Source organism: Lagopus muta, chromosome 1, assembly GCF_023343835.1.
Source record: "Lagopus muta isolate bLagMut1 chromosome 1, bLagMut1 primary, whole genome shotgun sequence".
NCBI classification, from domain to species: Eukaryota; Metazoa; Chordata; class Aves; order Galliformes; family Phasianidae; genus Lagopus; species Lagopus muta.
This window is the reverse complement of record NC_064433.1, coordinates 68,277,025-68,295,697: the sequence shown is the minus strand read 5'-3', so window position 1 is coordinate 68,295,697 and position 18,673 is coordinate 68,277,025. Positions and strand designations below refer to the sequence as shown.

General features: G+C 40.8%; 1 protein-coding gene across 2 annotated transcripts in view; it reads left to right on the top strand.

Moving 5' to 3' along the window:
* Window positions 1-8,747, top strand: part of SULT4A1 (sulfotransferase family 4A member 1) — a 30,269-nt gene extending 21,522 nt beyond the window's left edge. Inside the window, exons 6-8 of one of the 2 annotated variants that reach the window (XR_007380365.1) lie at window positions 1,449-1,587; window positions 5,231-5,350; window positions 7,017-7,128. Coding sequence is in view for 1 of the 2 variants with exons in the window: in XM_048964323.1 (XP_048820280.1) it covers window positions 1,449-1,587; window positions 7,017-7,129 (252 nt within the window). In the remaining variant the exon portion in view is untranslated. Of the gene's footprint in view, window positions 1-1,448; window positions 1,588-5,230; window positions 5,351-7,016 lie in introns of both variants that reach the window. The other variant, XM_048964323.1, reaches the window with a different exon arrangement.
* Window positions 8,748-18,673: the final 9,926 nt, after the last annotated feature.

The window sequence follows — 18,673 nt, the reverse complement described above, 5'->3', positions numbered from 1 at the left end:
TGAGGATTAATAAAAATTTTCAAAGTGAGCACTGTTCCCAAGGGTTCATCTTGGGACTGGTACTCTTTAACATCTTTATCAATCATATAGATGATGTGATTGAGTGCACCCTTGGCAAGTTTTCTGATGACACCAAGCTGAGTGGTGTGGTTGGTACAGCTGAAGGGAGGGATGCCATGCAGAGGGAGCTTGATAAACTCAAAAGGTGGGCCCACATGTACCTAATGAGGTTCAACAAAGCAAAGTGCAAGGTTTTGCACTTGGGTCGAGGTAATCCCAGATATGTATACAACCTGGAAGAAGAACACCTTGAGAGCAGCCCTGCTGAGAAGTACTTGGGGATCCTGGTTGATGAAAAACTAACATGAGCCAGTAGCGTGCTCTTGTAGCCCAGAAGGCCTGTGGTGTCCTGGATTCTGTCAGAAGAGGAGTGGCCAATAAGGTGAGTGAGGGAGGTGATTGTCCCTCTCTACTCTGCCCTCGTGAGGTTCCAGCTGGTGTACTGTGTCCAAGACTGGGGCCCCTAACATGGGAATGGTGTGGAGCTTTTGGAGAGCGTACAGATGAAGGCCACAAAGATGATCATAGGGCTGGAGAACCTTTCCTATGAAGACTGGCTGAAGGAGCTGGGCTTATTCATCTTGGAAAAGAGAAGGCTGCAGGGAAACTTCATTGCAGCCTTTTAATATTTAAAGGGAGTTTATAAACATGAGGAAAATCAACTTTTTACAAGGGTAAATAGCAATAGGACAAAGGGGGATGGTTTTAAACTAAAGGAAGAGAGGTTTAGATTTTATGTCAGGGGGAAGTTTTTTACTAAGGGAGTGGTGAGGTGGTGGCACAGGCTGCCCAGAAGTGTTTAAGGGTACCTGGGCAATCTGATCTAGTACTTGATCTGCCTGTGGCAAGGGAAGTTGGAACTTGATGATCCTTGAGTTCCCTTCCAACCTAAAGCATTCTATGATTTCTATGATATTTGACTGGAAAATTAATGCAGACATAGGATGAACCCAGCTGCTATGTCTAAGCCTCCAGAAAGGCAAGAGCAAGATAGAACTCTATAAAGCTGAATAAATATACAATTTCAGCTTATATTTTTCTTGTACTTTCTGACAGAAGATGTAGTGAAACAGAATAATGATGCTAATTTACAATTTTGAATAACGTTTTCATTCTCATCTGTGCATTGAGGGATGCTGCTGAAAGCTGGTAGCATCACAGCATCTGTGTACCTTCCTGCTTGTCCTCCTCTAATTACTTGGAATGTGAGGGCTTATTCTCAGCAAATCAGAAGGTGGCAGCATTTTAAGACAGTGATGCTTCTGGAACTTCTTCATTGGTATTTTTCACATTTGTCATGATGAAATTGTTTTGAAATATTGAAAATCATTTCATAAATTCGCTTGAAATACTGCAAAATAAACTCATCTTTAAATGCTCTCTTACAGGACTTGGCAACAATGGTTGAGCAATTGGTGAGATTCTTAGGAGTTTCTTATGACAAAGCACAGCTGGAATCCATGGTGGAACACTGCCATCAACTCATTGATCAGTGCTGTAATGCAGAAGCACTTCCTGTTGGCAGGGGTATGTTTAAAACCCACAGTAAAAATCTTAAGAGTGGAAGTTGAAAAAAGCAACTGACAGCTTAGAAACCTTCAAGATACGTTAAGGTGTTGGTAAAATGTTGATACATAAATGATGAGAGGAAAACTGATTTTTGGTGTAATTTTGGGAGTTGTTTTGTAACAATGATAGAAATGACTAAAAAAAACCAGAAACATTCAAGCTCAACAGCTTATATGCAACACTATCCAAACTGCTCTGTTTAAGCAGACAAGATGTCTTTGGCTTAATTCAACTGAATATGCTATTGATGTCGAGAAGACCACTTAGCTCCTTCTGACATTTGGAATATCAAAGCACGTACAATTACTCGCAGTTTGTCCTGGCTTAAAAACCTTTGTGTTTCCTTCTATGAGATTCTCTGGAAGAGCAGGTAATTCTAATTTGAAGTCATCAAATGGCAAGAACATCTAGTTCTTCTCGTGCTTTTTTCATTGTCTGCCTTGGTTGTCTAAAATGTGTGTAGCTTATAGATGTTTGTTCTTTTGAGGCCTTTCTGCAGGAATCCAAAGTGCTCTTTGATCTAGTCTAGTCCTTCGTTAGTGTCAAAAAATCAATTCTTTTCTAATTCTTCTTTCTGATAAGCATAGAAGAATAAACTCAAGAAGCCCTTCAACTTACTTAATATAGCACTTAACTCTTTCTGAAAATGAGGGCTTAAGAAAGCGATGGAGAGTTCCTGTGTCAGCTTCACAAGTGCCTTTTCCAAAGTGAAATCAAACTAAAGAGATCACTTTAGCCACTCATACAATTTGACTTTAACTGGAACTTTTGGTTCCCCTCATTTATCTGTCTGTAGCCATGTTACCACTTTTTGTTACAGCATCATGCATAAAGCTCATGCTTATCATGGCTGCAGAGTCTTTTCAGTGGTTGTGGTTTAAAGGTTATTGTCCCTTACGCAGGCACTGTGACCTGAATACTTTGTTCTTAGGTTTCTGTGTAGGAGCCCTTTCCACATGACTTCTCTCAGCCAACCTTGTTGTTATCTGCAAGTTTTCTTAACTGTAATTTTTACATGTATTTTCAAATGTCTGATAAAAACATCAAATATCATCAGTCCTTCTTGACTACTTATTTTAAGTAGTTTATCATACATTTATCATACATTTTATTTATTAGTGTGGGGCTGGCTGACAGATATCCACCAAGCTGCTTTCTCAGTTCCCTTCAGCAATATTGGTGGAGCAAAAAGAATGAAAAAGCTAATTGATCAAGATAAAGAAAGGGAGATTGCATCATGGGCAAACTTGGGGAAGATTAATTGATTTCCAATTAAAAATTGAGTACGATAGTGTGAAACAAAACAAAAAACACCTTTTTCTCATGCCCTTTTCCTTCAAGTCTTGACTTCAGTCCTCATTCTCCCACATCTTTCCAACGCTGAGTGGCACAGGAGGAATGGGGAACCCGTTAACAACAGTTACTTTCTGCTGCTGTTTTCTCTTCAGACTTTTCCCCTGCTCCAGTGTGAGAGTCCCTCCCACAGGACACAGCCTTTCACGAATTGTTATACCACAGGAGTTTCCAACAGGCTGCAATTCTCAAAGAATCATTCCACCATGGGCCTCATCATGGGGTACAGTACTTGAGGAAAAAACTGCTATAGCGTGGGTGACCCATAACAAGCTTCAGCATGGAAATCTGCTTCATCGTGGTCCTCTAGGCTGCAGGGGGACAACCTGCACCACCACGGTCTTGTCCACGTACTTGCAGGAAAATATCCACTCTGGCATTTGGAACAACACTTCCTCCCACTCCTTTTTTCCTCACTTTGTGTTGTTTCTCTCATATTTTTTTTACCTCCTCTCTTACAGCTGTTTACTCCTTAAATTCATTATCATAGAGGCACTGTCAGCCAGTAGTGAGTCTGCTTTGGAGCCATCTGGAACTGATTCTGTCTAGTGTGTGGAGCAGCTCCTGCACTCTTCTCACAGAAGCCACCTTTGCAGCTTCCTCAAACCTTTCTGTCTAAACTCAAAGAACGTTTTATAATATGCTAAATAATACATAATATACTAAAAAAAACACTAAAATCACATGCCTTAAAAAAGTCCATTGTATCTTTGCAATCACCTTTAATCAGTCAGACTGTAATCATATGAACATTCGGTCAGGTTTGTGTGAGAGGATCTGTTTCCCATGAAAGCAGGTTTACTGATATTCTGTACTGCCTTTGTCTTTTTTTGGCAGAGCTTCATGCCAGTTTTCATTCCCCTGCCCAGACTATGGTCAGAGTAACTGACCCTCACTAATTTGTATTCTGTGCATGTTGCCACGTACTTTTCAGAATGCCGTACTTTAAAAAAGGCGTTGCTCAAACATCCTTGCTTTTATCTGTGAATTTGTGAACCTGGCACTGAAAGGTTGTTATTATTACATAGAAGCTGTACACTCTAGTTGTTACAGAAGGATCTGGAAGATGAACTTCTATGAGCAGTTCTGTAACTGCGATATGGCACCTCTTTTGCTCCAGTGCAGTTATGTTCTGGTAAATGATGAGTTCTTGAAATAAATATCTCAAGATTGCTAGCATGAATTAAAATTCTGGTAAGGATGAAAGACTGGAGTTTTACTGAAAGACCTCTAGTTTTCAGCCCAGTATCCACAGTGTAGTGTGTTTTTCTGCTGTTAGATATCTTCACTCTCATCCTACTCTCACCCCACTTCTTCAAACTGAAAATTCAACATATAACACAACGTGCATTTTGTGTGAAAACCACAAACCATCTCATTTACAGTAGAATTTTACAGCAGGTTACCTGACTGATTACCAACCCACTTCTTGGCTGTGAAAACAAGATCAAAAAATGAGTCTGGTAAGGCATCCTGAGCACCTTGGAGTTTCAGGCAAGATTTTGCAATCAACAGAGCCATATTCTCCTCTGTTCAATTGTGTGAAGTTACACGGAAACCTAGGTTTGTACCTAGCCTCTGCTGTCTTAGAGATCTGTGGAGCAGCATCAGCGGCTTTCTGTGCACAGCTAAAATCCCTCCTCCTTGTCTAGTGAAAGCCAGAAAGGCAGTTGTGAAAGGAAGGTGAGGCTGTAATATCAGAAAAACCAGAGAAAAGAGAATAGAGCTGCTGCTGAGGCCTTCAGCAGGCAGAAAGGTCAGCTTTTGTCCCCACTGCCCAGTTCACCCACACAAATGGGGCAGTGCCTGCTTTTGCTGCATGCACACTTCCATATGCAGTGTTAGTGTTCGCTGTTTTGTAGTGGAGCCTGCAAACCCCCAAAGTTCTGAGCCTCTTATTCTTATCTTCTACAAATCTTTCAAAAAGATCCCTCTGTTTTTTAATATGCAAGAAAGGCAGCTACTGCAGCAAATTTGATATTTTGTCATTTGCTCTCTATGTGCTTTTTATTAAAAATATTCTTATTTTGAATTTCTTTTGTTCACTGTCTTTGGCTTTTACAACATTTTGTTACTTCAGAATGTAGCTTCATTAACGGAGCTTTGTTCTTCTGTTCATTTGTGTGACAAAGAATTCTGGCAATAACATGACAGCTTATTGTAATTTGTTTCAAATATTTTTAATTTGTCATTAGTTACATTTACTTTATTTTGCTTTATTTTAGTTCTTCATTTTTTTTTCTTTTAGCACATTGATCTTTGCTCTGAAGATAACCCTGAGCTTCTGTGAAAGCAGAAAAATGATTAGATATATTACTTATATTTGAGTCATAGTTTACACAGTTGCATGATTCAAATCATAAACCAGGTGGGTGACTTTTTTTGACAACCTATCCATTCATATGGTAACAAAAAACATGTTACAAATAATCTACTGCCTATGCCCTTTATAATACCTATGATTTGTTTGTATGTGTTGTTAGGGAGATTCAGAAGTTAAAAGTTTATCTTTCCCAAGCAGAGGAAGAAAATGTTTTATTAACATTGTTGAAATGGAAATACGGGGTTTTATGCAATTATAGTTGCGAGAATACAACTAATTTTTATTATCAGATATTTATGGTTGCAGGAAATGTTTTAACTGTCTGTTCGATAAAGGAGACGTTTTGCAAAGAAATATATGTGATGTATTTTCTGTAACTTTCATGTTCTTTTGACCTTTGGATCCTGAAAGCAAACTGCAACACTGTCAGACCTGTAGGCGTTTTGGGGCAGTACTTTTCATGAAATGGTCCTTGCCACACATACTGCATCATCATGCAAATGTGTAATTTATTGAGGTTTCTCAAACAGTTTTGTCTTACGGCTCAATTATAGAGTTCCTGCATAAAAGCAATGGTAATTAAATTAAATGGGTGTTCTTTGTATGCATCAAATGCATAATTAAGTTCCCTGCATGTAGTTTTGCTCTTGCTGTTATGATTAAACTCAGTGGTACCACAGTCTCAGTTTTCCTTTCATTTATTCCAGCTGAACAAGCCTGGATTTTGTCTTTATTTATACCCAATATCAGTGAGACACCAACAAATAATCCTGACTGACTATGACATAAACAAAATCTGTTGCAAAGAATCAGCGCCTAAGGGAGCTCTAGCTTTTGGCTGGTGATTTCAGCAGTGTCAGCAAGTTAAGTTATGTTACTAGCTGGCCTCAGTAGGCAATACTCCATACACTGAAAAAATATTGTGTCCATAGTACATCCATTGAAAGCTTTCTGCTCCTTATGTACAAAATTAAATGGCACAAACTGGGTGTATAGTACACATTCTTTTCAATATTGTAGTTATATTGAATATTATATATTATATTATATTGTTATTATAATATTATATTGAATATTATATATATTATAGTTATATTGAATATTACATATTCAATATATATAATACAATATTATTTAAGTATTTGTATTTAACAAACTGTCACCCTCAGTTTTGAAAAGTCATCTGTAGAATTAATCTTTAAGTGTAAAATAATAGAATTTTGCTATGCTAAAATTTCATCGATATTCAATAATCTATTTAATGCTCTGTATTCCATGCACCTTTTGGATAGTTTCCCAACCCATGTGTGGTAAAGGCACAGTCATTTTGAAATGCATTGTTAGGTGATGGGATTATTAAACATCCTTACTTTGCACTGACACCAGAAATCAACTTCTGAATTAACATCCAAAACAAAATCTGTATTTAATGCTCATTAAGGCTAGAACAAAATCTTGTAATCTGATTTTTGTCTCGGATAATACTCTCCAAATCCAGACCACAGTAGGGTACTCACTTCAGGGTTTTGCAAGAGTTGTAGCATTGGGCAAATGGGGAAGATACAAAGTAGCCTCAGGTCTTTCTGAGGTTTCAGCGAAAGCTAATACTGATCAGCTTCTCACAAATAATACTTTGTGCCCTGCATGACAAGACTGTAGAAATTTGGTATCCTGTCTGCTCTCTGACTTGCGTTCCCTCTCTGTGTTTCAGGTCGAGTTGGGCTGTGGAAAGACATCTTCACTGTTTCAATGAATGAGAAATTTGATTTAGTATATAAACAGAAGATGGGAAAATGTGACCTCACATTTGATTTTTATTTATAAAAAATGCATGCATATGATATCCAGATATAGCTAGAAGTGCTTTATGCATTCATTTATTACCTGCTGGACAAACTACTGTAGCTATTATGTGTAACAAGATTTAAAGAAAGAAAATCAATCTAAGTAAACCATAACAGATACAGTTATCTTTGATCCTAAACAGCTGTTTATTTTCTGGTATTTTAATTCTTCATCCACACACAAGAACTTCCTAGACAATACTAGAATATTCAGCTGCTATGGAATGTATTATATCAGTATAAGGTATGTATCATATATGCAACTAGAATGTACACCTTTTCAGCCCCACATTGATTATTTAATATTTTATAAAAGCTTTTCACTAGAACCTAAATAACTGTCCATAAACCAAATAAATTATTTCAGAGGGAATCAAGTAACAGGCCAAAACTGTATGCTAGAATGATCTCAGGGGTTAATCATCATATTTATTTTTATAGCTGGTAAATCAAGTATAAATAAATCCCATTCCAAAATAGTAGCTGATTAAAGTGGGGTTCACACTAAGTTCTGCGCACCCATATCTGTGTAATTTCTGAGTAGGTTCTGTGTACTGGCATACTCTGCAAGACAGGCCTTGTTATGAAATACAGCTGTGATTGTCACTCTAATCACAAAACCCACCCACGTTTCAGATGGATGTCTTCCTGATGGATGAACCTGTGTGACCTGGCTTAGGGAACCTGCTTTGGCAGGGGGGTTGGTCTCGATGATCTCTAGAGGTCCCTTCCAACCCCTACAATTCTGTGATTCTGTGAAGTTCAGCTCCATGCAGAAGGTCAGAGAACAGAAGCTTTTCCTGTCCCCAGCTCTCACTCGGTCCCTCAAAACTGGGCTAAAAAGCATAACTTCTGATGCAGAGGTTTTTCTCCAGGAATCAGGCTGACTAATGTTGGTTTCCTGTGTAGATCTGAATTTCACCTGTTAGATAAGGAAGAGAAGATAAGGTGCTGGATATCCTCAAAAGTTAAAAGCACGCAATACTATTTGCGCTACTGGACTCCATCACACCTAACGTAAGGCTGGTTGTGTGTGACACAGTAAGTAGGGAGAGGAAACAGCAGCACTGAAGAAAGAGAGTTTAAAAATACATCACCAGGTGGGAGTAGTGTATGCATGATAGTTTCAGTAATTGTAAGCTATGACTTGTCTGGATTATAATCAGAATTCAAGTTTATTACTTTATCTTTTTTATTTTCTATGACAGGTATGCAAACAGCCTGAAGTAGGCTACTATCGCTGTAAAGCTCTCCAGAATGATTTTATTCTGTTAGGTAATGACATCAATGCCTTTCAGGTTCTCAGCTGCAGGAGGCCCATTTTTGCTAGTCAAATATTCAATCTCACCAAAAGCTGTGAGGAAGGACTAGCAGATTTTTAGTGTTTCAGTTCTGTTGGGAAACAAACTGTCAGTTCAGCTGGCAAGTGGTGTAGCATGATGTGGCTTGACAGCACTTTTCCTTGTATATTTGTGAGTGAAAATGCTTTCTGTGAAATTTTATTTCTATTTTTATATTTTTAGTACTGTATGAATATTAAGCACTACACATTATACTTCTGTGCTTGCTCGCTTATTGAATAAAAGATGTGTTCCATGCGTTGTGGTTTGCTCATTTTGTAGCCCTCCTATTCATCTTGGGAGATGGATCCTCTTCACTACCAACACCTCCAGACTTAAGACAGAACAACTGCAGAAACACAGTATCAAATCAGACCACTGCCTGACCCTGTGAGCTGTTTCTGACACTGCTAGTAACAAATGCTTATGCAAGAATGTAGTAGAGAGCATAGCATTCTCTGAGCATCTTTGTGTTTAGTAGCTCTTTGTGGAGTTTTTCTTCCTCTGTGCTGGAATTGACAGCATTCTGTGGTAATAGACTCCACACATAGTGCAGGAAAAGGACTCCCTTTGTTTGCTTAGGGGCTGCCATCACGCAGTATAATTTGATGTTCCTTTGTTCTTGAATTGTGGTGGCTGATACAGTCACTGTGCCATCCACTCAGGATTTTACACTTCTATCTTATCTTACTTCTATCTCCCAGGCAGCCCTATTCTGGAGTCCTAGTCTGTCATACAGAAGGCCAAAACCCACAAACTGGTAAGTCTTCAAGAAGGCAGGAGCAGAAGGAATAGTTGTCTCCTGTGTCTTGCTACTGAGAGGACAAAATTTCCCCACACTTAATGTGAGTTTGAGTCAGAAGAAAGATTTTGTTAGCACAAAAAAATCCACTGAAGTTGCTTTAACGTAAGGACATACAAGTAATTTATCCTTACCAGTCACTTAAAAGGCTTCTTGTGTTTCTGAAGACACTAGTAGATCATATCCCCATTCTCAAGCACAGCCCATCTCCTTTGCTGCAGAAGACAACCACCCTCAGCCCTCAATCAAAAGCTGGTGGCTTCTAAACGCACATTTTAACACTTATGTCTATGTCTGCTAATGCCAAATTTAGTATATGCAGTCACCAGCTAACAAGCTAGAGGAGGAACGGCTAGTTCGCTCCAAAAAAACTACATATTACAGACAGCAAGAGCTTCTATGATAATCCACTGTGTATCTACAACTATTCTGGAACTCCATGTATTAGACAACAAAGTTACTGTGTGCTAAGAATCTGCTTTCCAGAAAGGCTCTCCTCCGCCAGAGTTCATCTCTCCAGTCCCTTGACCTCATTGCCCTGATCCATTAGGTGAAATTCATTCAAACCAGAAGCCTGCCCAAAGCCCGTTCCCATAGAAGCCATGCTGAAATTTTACCTTTGGATATCAGGTCTTTCCAAGCATTTCAATCTATTAAAAGCAATAGGTGGTAAACTCCATGTTTTGACAATGTGAACCTTCAGGGCTCAACCAATGTCAGCATGACTCCCTATACAAGTCCCTTGATCAAGTGCCCCAAGATCTACCTGTAGAGAATGCCTTACTGATATAAACTGAGTGTAAATGAAAAACACCATAAAATTAACCGTTATTTTTCCCCCACAACATTCAAATTTGCTAATTCTCTTCTGCTAGCTGCTACAAAATCAGAAGTCACTGTTAGTGCGATTTATCATTGTTATGTAGGTGGTAACACATTTAGTGGTACAAATCAGCAAGATACAGGGGGAAGGTTTGGATGGTTTCATTGCAGTGGTACTTCAAATGGCCAGCAGTTGACCTGTAAAGCACTGAGTACTCTTACTATTAATTGGTACAAATTGGCCTTCATTTGTCATGTGCCTTCATGGACACACCCAAGACAACACCTCCCAGGCTCAGTCCTTAGCAGGTGCACATTAAGCAGCACTCAAAAGTGCTAGCCAAAATTCTCTAGCTGCTACTTCTTAAAGAAATGGAAGCAGAGAAATAGGGCCAAAACCTCTAACCTGTTCTTTGTCAGCACTGGCTATCTACACTTGAAGCTTCAGCCAGGGGTGCCTAAAATATTGGCAGCATTAAGTGGCTTGCCTAAGTGCTGGCATGAAGAACCCAAATTGGAACTGATCTAGATAAAAAATGTTTGTGCAGTTTGGAATATAAGAGATTTAAGTATTCTTTGCAGTGAAGTTGGGTAGTAAAGACAAAGTATATTAGTGATCATTAAAGATTCTCAGTGTTTTTATATAAATTCGTATATACAACATCGCATAAACAGTTCTGACAATAATAATAAAGATTCATAGGCCTAAATTACCATTATCATAAGCCATTCAGACTTGCTTGGATTCTAAGTAATGCCACTTAGTAGTTAAAGGTTTAGAGGGAGTCACATCATTTGCCTCTCCCATCAAAATACAGAGGCAAAATAGATTCAACAGCTGAATCAAATAATATTAACAAAACTACCACAGACTCAGTGACCCACAGAAAGGACATAGTACAAAAACAACTGTGTGTAATCTCACTGCATCCTTCTCAGCTATTAGTGTGTTCACTCACTGATTTCCTTTAGCCACAGGATCTGCAGACTGCTGTCCTCTAGTGTCTGAATCACAAAACGTATGCAGATGTGTATTTTCTGCTGCTTGTAATGCTGTATTTCACAAAGAGAAGTCAGAAATAATTGTAACCAGCCATCTACTTTATTATGAAATGGAAAGGGGGTCTGCAAAACAAACACCTTCTTTTAAAAATAAAACAGATCTCAGCATAATGAGGTTTAGACCTCAAGTGCTGAGTCACACTTTAATGAAATTGCTGTTCTGTCTTCAGGGAGCAGCAAAGAAATCAGCAGCAATTCCAGTCCATCTTGGGTTCTCTCTATATAGATAACCTCTCACAAATATGGCAGAGCTACAGCAGATTCTGCAAGTAAACCAAACAAAACCTCTTTTCAGACCTCATGTTTAACTCATATACAGCTGCATATAACACCCAGCATCTTGGAAACACCTGAGCTGCGTGGACTTGCAAGAATGCACGAATACAAGAAAAGTTTACAAAAATGCAGGGTAATTTTCTGTTCTTTATGACTTTATGTGAGAGTCATTCTCTGTTAGCCCGGTAGGATTCCTTACCATGAGCTAATTTTATAAACAGTGAAGCTGTTAATACCAAGAGACAAGAAGAAGCCTTTGTACTTCCTGTTAATGCAGGGACCTAATTGAGGTTCCTGCAACAAATCACTACTATAATTTTTCTGGATTTTGCAACTTCATCTGCTAGTAAATCATAATGCCACAAAACAACTTTTGTTGGAGTTCTCCCTGTGCACAGATGACAAGCTCTGGGAATACATGCTAGAACAGTTTTAAAAGCCATCACTTGCAGCTGTCCTCTCTGCCTCACTGTCAGAAATAGCCACTGTGGAGGGGAGACAGCAGATGCAAATGTGAGCTGCCTCCTCAGCTGCTGTAATGCAGTCTGACATATTAACTGAAACTGATAAGGGCGGTGGTTTCAGTGTAGGCTGATCTGTTGGCTGCAGTTGCAAGGAGACAGAGCATGTCCTGCAGTCCTGCACCTCACACAGTAGTAGTCTCCTACAGAAGGCTGCTGTAGACACATGAGCACAAAGCACTAGGCATGAGCACTCTGGTCAGAACAACAACAGAACCAAGGAAAACATCTGGATTTCAAGCCCCATGGTATTTTATTTATGCCTCATCAAAAGAACAGGGCTTAGTGAATACAGAAAAATGTATCAGAGAAAGGAAGGATGATGCTGACTACTCCCTGCCAAGGAGGTAGGACCCATACCCACAAAGGAGGGCCCATAGTAGGCTTCCAGAGCCCAGAAATCGGGGTTTCCGTGCATGGCAGGCCCCCTAGGGCACACTCATCCCTCCTCTGGCCACTCCATTGGATCTAGATAAAATTTTAAAGTCTCTTCCAAATCAAGAATCATTCAATGATTCTATTACTCAAATTCTTGAAGTGTTCATCCTGCAGGTTATCTGTCAGGACATACTGAACCTGCTTGTGGAAAACAGAAAGGCTGTGGATGCCCCATCCCTGGAGGCATTCAAGGCCAGGCTGGATGTGGCTTTGGGCAGTCTGGTCTAGTGGTTGGTGACCCTGCACATAGCAGGGGGTTGAAACTAAATGATCATTGCTGTCCTTTTCAACTCAAGCCGTTCTATGTTTCTAAGATACTACGAATCTCCATCCCTCACTTTACAAAAGCAATGTGAGCCCAAGCTGAGCCCCGCATCCAAAAGGGGCCCGCCTTACTGCAGCCATGCCAACGGCGGGCCCCTCTGCCCAATCAGGAGCGAGGAGCGTCGTTACTATGGCAACAGCGTCCCGGCAACTGCACAAGGCGGAAGTAGAGCGGGGTGTTGCCATCACCGGTGACTCTGCTTCCCGCCTCCGCTGGGCGGCATGTAACATCTGCACGTGCCGGACCCAGAGCCGGCAAGGAGATTCGTCTGGAAGCAGCAGGATCCGCTCGGAGTGGAGTGACAGAAAGGCCCCGTGTCGTCCGATGGGAAGGCGAATAAAAAGGTTATCTTAGAAGGTGACCGGCTAAGAATTAAATGCACAGGCGGTGTAAGCAAGGCTGCGTGGCCTGGAAAGAGTACAGGGATGGCCTCTGGAGGTGTAGAGATGTAATCAGAAGGCCGAGGTGCAGATGGAACTGAACCTGGCAAGGGATTTGAAAAATAACAAAAAGAGATTCTGTAGGTGCATTGGTCAGGAGAGAAAGGCCAAGGTGAGTGTATCCCCTCTGATAAAAGGAGAAGTGGTATCAACAAACACGGAGAAGGCTGAGGTACTCAATGAGTTCTTTTCTTCAGTCTTCACTGGGCAGTTGGGCTTCCCACGTCTCTCACATCCCTGAACATCTAAGCAGAGGTTTAGGGAGCAAAATTCCTCCCGCTGTAAGCAAAGAGCAAGTCTGAGACCACCTGAAAAAACTGAAAAAGTGCAAGGCTATGGGGCTTGATAACCTATCTCAGGGTCCTAAAGGAGCTGAATGATGTAGTTGCCAAGTCACTCTCCATCATATTTAAAAAGTCATGGCTGACTGGTAACTGGAAAAAAGGAAGCATCACTCCCATTTTTAAGAAGGGTAGAAAGGAAGACCTGGGAATTACAGATCGGTGAGTCTCACCTCAGTGCCTGGGAAGATCATGGAGCAGATCCTCTTGGGAGCTATGTTAAGACTTAGGTAAGACGAGACAGTCAGCATGACTTCACCAAAGGCAGACTGTGCCTGACCGGTCTGGAGGCCTTCAGCAATGGAGTAACATCATCAGTGGGCGAAGGAAGAGCAATTAATCTTGCCTACCTGGACATCTGCAAAGTCTGTGACATGGTCCCACACCACATCCTTATCTCTAAGTTGGATTTGAAGGGTGGACTACTCAGCGGATAAAGAATTGGTTAGATGGTTGTAAACAGAGGATGTGGTGACAGGTTGTCTCTTCCTTAAATCTGTCTTGAAACCAGTGATCAACATCTTTTATCAATGACCAAGACAGTGGGATTGAGCGAAGTCTCAGCAAGTTTGCAGATGACACTAAGCTGAGTGGTGGAGTTGATACAACAGAAGGAAGGGATGTCATCCAAAGGGACCTGGACAAGCTTGAGAAGTGAAGTCACATAGATATAATGAGGTTCAACAGGTGCAAGGTGCTGCACCTGCATCAGGGCAATCCCAGGCATGAGTATCTCGCAACATATTGAGAGCAGCCTGCAGAGAAGTACATACGGATTCTTGTGGATGAAAACCTGATATGAGCTGGCAGTAGGCAGCTGCAGCCTAGGAAGCCAACTGTGTCGTGGGCTGCACCAAAAGAATGGTGGCCAGCAGAATGAGGGATGTGATTGTCCCTCTCTGCTCTGTCTGAAGCACCGTCTGCAGCAGATGGCCTGAGGCCTGAGGGGGCCTGAGGCTCCAAGCGCAAGAAAGACATGGAGTTGTTGCAGCAGGTCCAGAGGAGGACCATGAAGAAGCTCTTAGGACTGGAGTACCTCTCCTACAAAGAAAGGCTGAGGGAACTGGGCTTGTTGAGCCTGAAAAACAGAAGGTTCCAGGGAGGTCTCACTGCAGTGTTTCAGTACTAAAGGAAGTTTTTAGACAAGATGAAGACTGACTTTTTACCTGGTCTAATAGTGATAGGACAAGGGAGAATGGTTTTGAACTGAAAGAGGGGAGATCTAGATTAGATGTTGGGAGGAAAATTTTATTGGACAGTGTTTAGTGACTGGCACTGGCTGCCTAAGAAGCTGGGAAGCTCCATCCCTGCAGGTTTCCAGGCCAGATTGGATGGGGCCCTGGGCAGCCTGATCTACTGCATGGCAACCATGCACATATCAGGGGAATTCTTTCTAGGTCTCGAAGGTCCCTTCCAACCCAGCCTTTCTATGATTTGTTTTATGATTGCCTCAGCTCTTGTTACTGTGAGTCACTGTAAAGCAGCTGGCTCTGTCCTCTTTGTACCCTCCCTTCAAGTATCTGTACATACTGCCTCCTTTTTTCTAGACTAAACAGGCTCGGCTGTCTAAGCCTTTACTCACAGGAGATATGCTCCTGTCCCTCAGAATCACAGAACATCCTGAGTTGGAAATGACCTGCAATGATAATTGAATCCAATGCCTGTCTCCATACAGAACCACTCCAAAATAAAATCCTGTGTCTGAGAGCACTGTCCAAATGCTCCTTGAACTCTGGTACTTGTAACCGTGCCCGCTACCCTGGGGAGCCTGCTCTGGTGCTCAACCGCCTCATGGTGAAGAACTTTTTCCTAACACCCAGCCTGACCCTCTCGACACAGCTCCATGCCATTCCCTCGAGCACCACTGCTGTCACCAGAGAGCAGAGATCAGTGCCTGCCCCTTTTTTTCTCTTCTGGAGAAGCGCTGTGCAGAAACTGTCCCACTACCAGCATAAATTGGCTAGCAGTGATGTGCCTGATGCTCCCCAGAGTATGAATGACTCTTTTGTCTGCTAAGGCACAGAGCCCCTAGATCCCTTTCCACAAAGTTGCCCTCCAGCCTAATCACCTAATCACTTGGTTGCATTATGATGTATTCTTTCCAGTGACCCCCTACCTCTCTCATATGGTGGAGCTCAGAACTGGGCACAGTAGTGTGTAAACTATGCCTCATCGTATCTGAATATGCCAAAGAGCAACAGCTCCCAAAGCTCTGAGCTATAGAACATTGTCATCTCTCAGAATTTCTGCCAGAAGCTCACATAACAGTGCTTGCAATTGTAATGCCTGTTGAAGCTGTATGGTTGCATGGAACAGATGCAGACCCTTTAACATTGCTTAACATTGCCCCACAGGTCAACAGTGAGCCATGGTTACGAAACTGTTGTATATACCGTGCAATACTGTCCCTGTCTGATTGTTATTTTCCCAGCTGGCTTTTCTGTTTATACTTACAATATAGTTTGCTTTAGATTTCCTGGTGAGAAAAATTAATAACAGCTCTTCATAAAACACATTATAAAACTCAAAATTAGTGTAATAACCTGATGTCTTGTACATGTGTTTTTCTCCTGCAAAATCTTAGAAGTCTAAACATTTAAGCAATTTCACTGTTCAATAAAACAGCAGGTGTTTTGGTTTTTTTTTTCTAATGAAAAATGTTGCTTTTTTAATGATTTTGAGTGCATTAATGTGCATATCCTTAAAGGTAGTGGCTAAAAGCATTTTTACTGATAATTCTTTGTTGTTTGGTAAAGATGTTAGTTTACTGCTAGTTTCCTGCTCTAAACTGTACAAAAGTGCTCATGTAGGAGATAGCTCTTGATGACTAGAAGCAACCAGATGGAGTTCAAAGTATCAGTGCTTGTACTGGATGCTGCGACCATCAAAATCAGCAAATTACAAGATTTGCTCATTACAAGAAATGGTTTTTTTTCTCTCATTGCTGTTTCCAGACACACCACTTCCTTTCATGTCCTATATTCTTGTATATTCTGATAATCCTGGTAGAAACACAGAGGAGACCATGGCCAGAGTGACAAACATGGAAGACTGAAGTGCCTTACACTCGTTGTCTGAAGGAGTCATATTTTCTCCAGGACCTCACTTTAAGCACTCAATGCAAAAGGCAGCACTCAAATCAGCCACGTGTTTGTACTCAAATCTAAGCTTTCATAGCACTGGGACACTGAGTGATTGAAGAGTTTTTATTTAGAGGACAAATTGTAACTTTCAAATAGCCTTGTCCTTTCAGTCCTTTCTGCACGATTTGTTCAGTGCTATCTTTCAGTGTAGCAAATTGTGATGGACAAAGAACCCTTCTGTCATTTGGAGTTTGGGGCACATTTCCTTCAGCACCTTGAGAGAAGTCCTCTCATGTAGATAAACTATGGTTATAGGATCCTGTAGACCATGGGTTTCCAACCTTTTTACTTGCCCAGACTGAAGTTGCTCCAAAAGTAATGCCCTCTCTTTATTTCCATGGAAACTACAGCAGATACAAAGAGCACAGCAACTCTTCTTGATGGAGCAAATTCTCAGCTATAAAGCACTATTTTTCAGCATAGCCACCACCATTTTCGCTAGTAATGAACAAGAGCCTGTGTGCTGTGCTTGTCAAAACCCGCACCAGTGAAGGTGATCCACAGTTGCCACTGCTGAAACACACCACCCACCATCTCACAATGCTGACATCCACTGTGTGATCTCCATAAATGTTCAGCAAGCATCAATGAATGCCTTTGCTTCATCCACACTTCTATGTCAGACACTGTTTTGTCAGACTGTCCCTCTGCTGCCATCTGTCACACAGCAATAAAACATAATGGAATATTGGTGGGAAGGTTCAGCTTCTGCTGCCATACCACCAACATCAACCTCTGACATTGTGAGCCAAAATAATAAAATAGGAGGCACTACTTTTGGAGCACCCCTTTTGAAATATGTAATATAATTAATGTACATAAATAAGAAAGCACATTTTATTTTTTAATATTTCTATTAAAACAGTAAAAAAAACAAACAAGAACAACAAAAACAAAGAACTGGTCTGACATTTGTCTTTGATTTTTGTGAAACAAATGCATCAGTTCAATGGCAGTGGTTGTAATTCTTAGTGAGCTCTCAAGGCTCTCATCAGAGAGTCTTTTTAATTAAATGTTGCTCTTCCTGTGCTCCATCCATGACAATAGTTGTTCACAAATGCCAAATACTGCCAAAAGTGTTGACATGAATAAGGTGTGATTGTGAAGCAAGGGATATTATGTGGTAAGAGAGGTCTTACAAAAGTCTGGTAAAGAGGCACGTTCAAAATTTTGAGTTGAATATCACAGCTTCTCTATATTCTCTATACATTAAGTTTGAAAATTGTATTTATGATGAATGAAAATGAAGTTTCAAATATGTGAAAAAAAATTGATGATTTTTTTCTGGAATCTTGGAACCTGTTCTCAAATTCCTTTATCAAAATGGAAAGCACGGCTGTGTATTTTTCTCTGCCCACAGAACAGTGTATCAAAACGTGTGCACTTATTTGCCATGACTTGAGTTGGCACTGCACTGAACACTGGATGTCCTGGATTCATCCAAGATGGTGTTAATAGCCCACTGATGTTTGGTTGTTGCTGAGCGATGGGTGTGTGTCTGGGGCTGGACTGGGCTGCATGGCAAGACAGAACCACCACCATGATGGTGTGGGGTCGGAGGAGGTCTCAGGACGGTCTGGGCCAGGCTGTAGGTTGTACGTTCCTGCTGTAGACCTAACAACATCAATCTAGATCTACTGGTGGAAAGAGGGAGGAAGAGGGAACCATGGCCCTTCTGATCTAATTCTTGTTAGATTTGCTTCTGTATTTGTAGGTAAGCAATATAAAATGTATTTTATTCCCTACTCTGAAGTCCATTTCTTCTTTGGACTACTGTCTCATTTATATTCTTAAATCACTTACAAGATCACTGTTGCCAGTCATAACACATTACCAGATATGATACACCTCTTGTCCCTTGGTACTCACTTGAAATGACTGCTCCCTTTACAGTTCATTTTCTGAAGCAGTAAGATTAATAGTTTGTTCCAATCAAGTATGAATTTGCTGTTAGTCCCCACATGGACATTCCTTTTGCAAGTAATTTGTAATTATTATCATGCAAGGCTTCCTC